The following is a 5,000-nucleotide window of genomic DNA, read 5'->3' on the forward strand; positions in this document are numbered from 1 at the left end:
GTTGAGTCACTTTTTTTTTTTTTTTTTTTTTTGTGTGTGTGTGGGTGAGGGGTGAGGGTGGGCGTGGGCGGGTTAGTTCAGGGGTTGTGGAAGTACTAAATACGTGTTAATAGTTTTTTTTTTGTGTGTGTGTGGGGGGGGGAGGGGTATCTCCTGCGGGCGTGAGGGTGGGCGTGAAGGTTGGCTAGTTCAGGGTTGAGTATTGAGTACGTGTTTTTTTTTTATTTATTTATTTATTTTTTGTGTGTGGGGTATCTCCTGTGGGCGTGAGGGTGGGCGTGAGGATGGGCGTGGGTTGGATAGTTCAGGGTTGAGTACGTGTTTTTTTATTATTCTTTTTCTTTTCTTTGTGTGTGTGGGGGGGGGGGTATCTCCTGTGGGCGTGAGGGTGGGCGTGGGCAGGTTAGTTCATGGTTAAGTACGTGTTTTTCTTTTTTTATTCTTTTCTTTTCTTTTCTTTGTGTGTGTGTGTGGGAGGGTTGAGGGAAGCTGGTTGTTATTATCGTTGTTTATTGTGGTCGTTGTAACCTTTATCATTAGTACTCTTATCGTTATTTCGATTATTATTATCATTATTATTATTGTTATCATTATCATCATTATTATCATTACTATCATTACTATTATCATTTCGATTATCATTTTATTATCATTGTTATCATTATCATTATTATTATCATTACTATCATTACTATTATCATTTCGATTATTATTTTATTATCATTATCATTATCATTATTATTATCATTATGATAACCATCATCAATAACTATCATTATCATCATCATCATTATCATGACTGTTGTTATTATCATTATCGTAATATCTTATTGCTATCATCATTATCATCACCATTATCATCTTTCCACCTTATTATCGTTATTTCGATTATCATTATCATCATTATCATCATTATCATCATAATGACTGTTGTTATTATCATTATCGTAATATTTTATTAACATCATCATTATCATCACTCCATCTATCTAATCTATTGTTATAATCAACCATCATCAAAAACTCATCAAGTTAATATCTCTCAAAGAAATTATTTGATCAAATTTAATAAAACAACAAAAATCACATGAAGATACAATCCCTTATCTCTTATCAGCCACAGAGTCTCACAGAGATAAATAAAAATATAATAAAAAAGAATCAGTTCATGGCCCTTCCTTATCAGTTCATGCTTCTTATCAGGCACAAAAATATGTAAAAACAACAACAGAATATCGACTTAAAGCACGGTCTAGTTCTTATCTATTATCAGCCACAGATAACAACAAAATCTATTATCAGCCACAGATAACAACACAATCTATTATCAGCCACAGATAACAACACAATCTTTTATCAGCCACAGATAACAACACAATCTATTATCAGCCACAGATAACAACACAATCTATTATCAGCCACAGATAACAACACAATCTATTATCAGCCACAGATAACAACACAATCTATTATCAGCCACAGATAACAACACAATCTATTATCAGCCACAGATAACAACAAAATCTATTATCAGCCACAGATAACAACAAAATCTATTATCACCACAGATAACGACAAAATCTATTATCAGCCACAGATAACAACAAAATCTATTATCAGCCACAGATAACAACACAATCTATTATCAGCCACAGATAACAACACAATCTATTATCAGCCACAGATAACAACAAAATCTATTATCAGCCACAGATAACAACAAAATCTATTATCAGCCACAGATAACAACAAAACCCTTATCGCTTTTAAGTCACTCCTAAGAAATTAGAAACCAATGTAGTCCTTTTCTCAGTCGTTATCTCTTATCAGTCGGTTCGGATGATAAGAACAACCCAGTCCTTATCACTTTCCAGTCAGTCTTAAAGAAAAGAAAACGCAGTCCTTATGGCTTATCAGTCAGTCTTGAAGAAAAGGCATAACCAAGTCCTTATCTTTTATCATCCAAAGCCCCCACCAAAAGACACATTCCAGCCCTTATCACTTATCAGTCAGTCCTAAAAAAAGAAACCAACCCAGTCCTTATCACTTCCCAGTCAGTCTTACAGAGAAGAAATTCCAGTCCTTATCTATTCTCAGTCAGTCCTAAACAAAGAAGTCATATCGCACACCGGTCAGTCAGAGGAAAGACACAACCCAGCCCTTATCTCTTATGAGCCACAGTCCCTCCCAAAAGGACACAACCCATCCCTTATCTCTTATCAGTCCTTAAAGGGAAAACCCAACTCTCCCTCTCATGCCCCTTCTTATCAGTCAGTCTTCAAGAAAAGACACAACCCAGTCCTTATCTGTTATGAGCCACAGTCCCCCTAAAAAGACACAACCCATCCCTTATCTCTTATCAGTCACTCCTAAACAAAGAAAACAAAACCCAGTCCTTATCTCTTATCCGTCAGTCTTAAAGAAAAGAAAACGTCCTTATCTCTTATCAGTTACTCCTAAAAATGCAGTCCTTATCACTTACCAGTCAGTCAGAGGAAAGACACAACCCAGCCCTTATCTCTTATCAGACGGTCCTAACAAAAAGAAAACACAACCCAGTCCTTATCTCTCATGAGCCACAGTCCCCCCAAAAGGACACAACCCAGCCCTTATCTCTTATCAGTCAGTCTTACAGAGAAGAAAACGTCCTTATCTCTTATCAGTTACTCCTAAAAATGCAGTCCTTATCTCTTATCAGACGGTCCTAACAAAAAGAAAACAAAACCCAGCCCTTATCTCTTATCAGCCCCCCTGAGTCGATAAGGAAGACCCTCACCTGCTCCATGACCGTGGACAGGTACTTCTCCTTCTGTTCCTGATTGAAGACCATCCTCATCAGCGTCATCATCTTCTTGACCTCGTTGTTCCAGTCCTGCACGGCCTCCTGGTGTAGGCTGGCGCTGTTGCTGTCCTGCAGGAGGGCGGCGGAGGGAGGAAAGGTCAGGGCTCGGGACACTGGGGTTCGTGTTTCGTGCATTTTTTATCTTTGTTTATTTTTTATTTTGTTTTTTTGTTTTTTTATGTGTTTTTTTTTTGTTGTTTTTGTATGTGTTTGTATTTTTGGTTTTTGGTTTTCTTTTTTGTTTGTTTTTTTATGTGTTTCTTTGTATGTTTAATGTTTTTGTTTTCATTTTCTTTTTTTTTATATGTTTGTTTGTATCTTCTTGTTTTTATTTTTATTTTCTATGCTATTTTTGGTTTGTTTTTGTTTTGTTGCAATCATCGTTATTAACATCGTGATAATCATTAATATCATTAGTAGTATTAGTAGTATCAATATTGTGATTAAGATTAGTATAATCATTATCATTGCCATAATCATGACTATTATTACGGTTACTATAATTTCTATCTTTTGTGTAAAGACTTTTGATAGAGAGAGAGAAAGAGGAAGAGAGAGAGAGAGGAGAAAGAAAAAGAGAGGCAGATAGACATAGATAGACATTCCCCACCCCATTCCCCCGATGCTCTCCCCTCTCCCTCTCTCTCTCTCTCTTCCCCCTCTCCCCTCTCCCTCTCCCTCTTCCCCTCTCCCTCTCCCCCCTCCTCCCTCATCCCTCTCCCTCTTCCCCCTCTCCCTCTCCCTCTTCCTCCCTTTCCCCTTCCCCCTCTCCCTCTTCCCTCCTCCCTCTTCCCTCCTCCCCCCTCCTTTCCCCCTCTCCCTCTCCCTCTCCCTCTTCCCCTCTCCCCTCCTTTCCCTCTCACCTTGATATTAGGAATATAAGTGCTGATGGGCTGCAGCTTGTAGCAGGGCGGCTGCGCGTTCTCGTCCCAGTGGTACCACTTCCAGAAGAGCTCCCTCCCTCTCAACCCCTCTCCCTCTCCCTCCTCCTCCTTTCCCTCTCTCCTCATCCCCTCCTCCCTCTCCTCCTCCCTCCTCCTCCTCCCCTCTCTCCCTCTTCCCTCCCCCTCTCCCTCTCCCTTTCCCCCTTCCCTCCCTCTCCCCCTTCCCTCTCCTCTCCTTCCTCTTTCCCTTTCTCCTCCCCCTGTCCCTCCCCTCCCACCTTGATATCGTCCCACGAGTGGTACCATCCCTCCTTCCAGAAGAGCTCCCTCCCTCTCCCTCTCCCTCCCCCCCTCCCTCTCCCTCCTCCCCCCTCCCTTTCCCCCTCTCCCTCATCCCCCTCCTCCCTCTCCCTCTCCCTCTCCCCTCCTCCCCCTCTCCCTCTTCCCCCTCTCCCTCTCCCTTTCCCCCTTTCCCCCACTCCCTCTCCCCCCCCCCTTCCCTCTCCCTCTCCCTCTTCCCCCTCTCCCCCCCCGTCCCTCCTCCCACCTTGATATCGTCCCAGTGGTACCCATCCTCCTCCCCTCTCCCTCTCCCCTCTCCTCTCCTCTCCTTTCCCCCCTCTTCCCTCCCTCTCCCTCTCCCTTCCCCCTCTTCCCCTCCTTCCTTCCCCTCCCTCCTTTCCCTCTCACCTTGATATTGGCCCGTCCCTTCTCCCTCTCCCTCTTCCCCTTTTCTCCTCCTCCCTCTCCTTCTCACCTTGATACAGGTTATGGCGCTGATGGGCTGCAGCTTGTAGCAGGGCGGCTGTGCGTTCTCGTCCCAGTGGTACCATCCCTCTCCCCCTCTCCCTCTTCCCTCTGCACTCCCTCCCTTTCCGCCTCCCTTCCCCTCTCCTCCCTTCCCCTCTCATCTTGATATTGGCCCGTCCCTTCCTCCTCTCTCCCTCTTCCCCTCCTCCCCTCCCTCTCACCTTGATATTATGAATATAAGTGCTGATGGGCTGCAGCTTGTAGCAGGGCCGCTGCGCGTGCTCGTCCCAGTGGTACCACTTCCAGAAGAGCTCCCTCCCCTCTCCCTCTCCCTTCCCCCTCCTCCCCTCATCCCTCCCTTCCCCCTCCTCCCTCCCTCCCTTCCCCTCTCCCCTCCCCTCCCCTCTCACCTTGATATTAGGAATGTAAGTGCTGATGGGCTGCAGCTTGTAGCAGGGCGGCTGCGCGTTCTCGTCCCAGTGGTACCATCCCTCTCTCTCTCCTCCTCTTCCCCTCCTCCCTCT

At 44.3% G+C, this 5,000-nt stretch overlaps 1 protein-coding gene across 1 annotated transcript in view; it reads right to left on the minus strand.

Moving 5' to 3' along the window:
- The window catches only part of LOC113804390 (uncharacterized), a 138,286-nt gene that overhangs the window by 38,850 nt on the left and 94,436 nt on the right, over nucleotides 1-5,000 (minus strand). Inside the window, exon 8 of the mRNA XM_070118142.1 lies at nucleotides 2,777-2,911. Coding sequence (XP_069974243.1) covers nucleotides 2,777-2,911 — 135 coding nt within the window. The remainder of the gene's footprint in view (nucleotides 1-2,776; nucleotides 2,912-5,000) is intronic.

This window comes from Penaeus vannamei, chromosome 41, assembly GCF_042767895.1.
Source record: "Penaeus vannamei isolate JL-2024 chromosome 41, ASM4276789v1, whole genome shotgun sequence".
Classification (NCBI taxonomy): domain Eukaryota; kingdom Metazoa; phylum Arthropoda; class Malacostraca; order Decapoda; family Penaeidae; genus Penaeus; species Penaeus vannamei.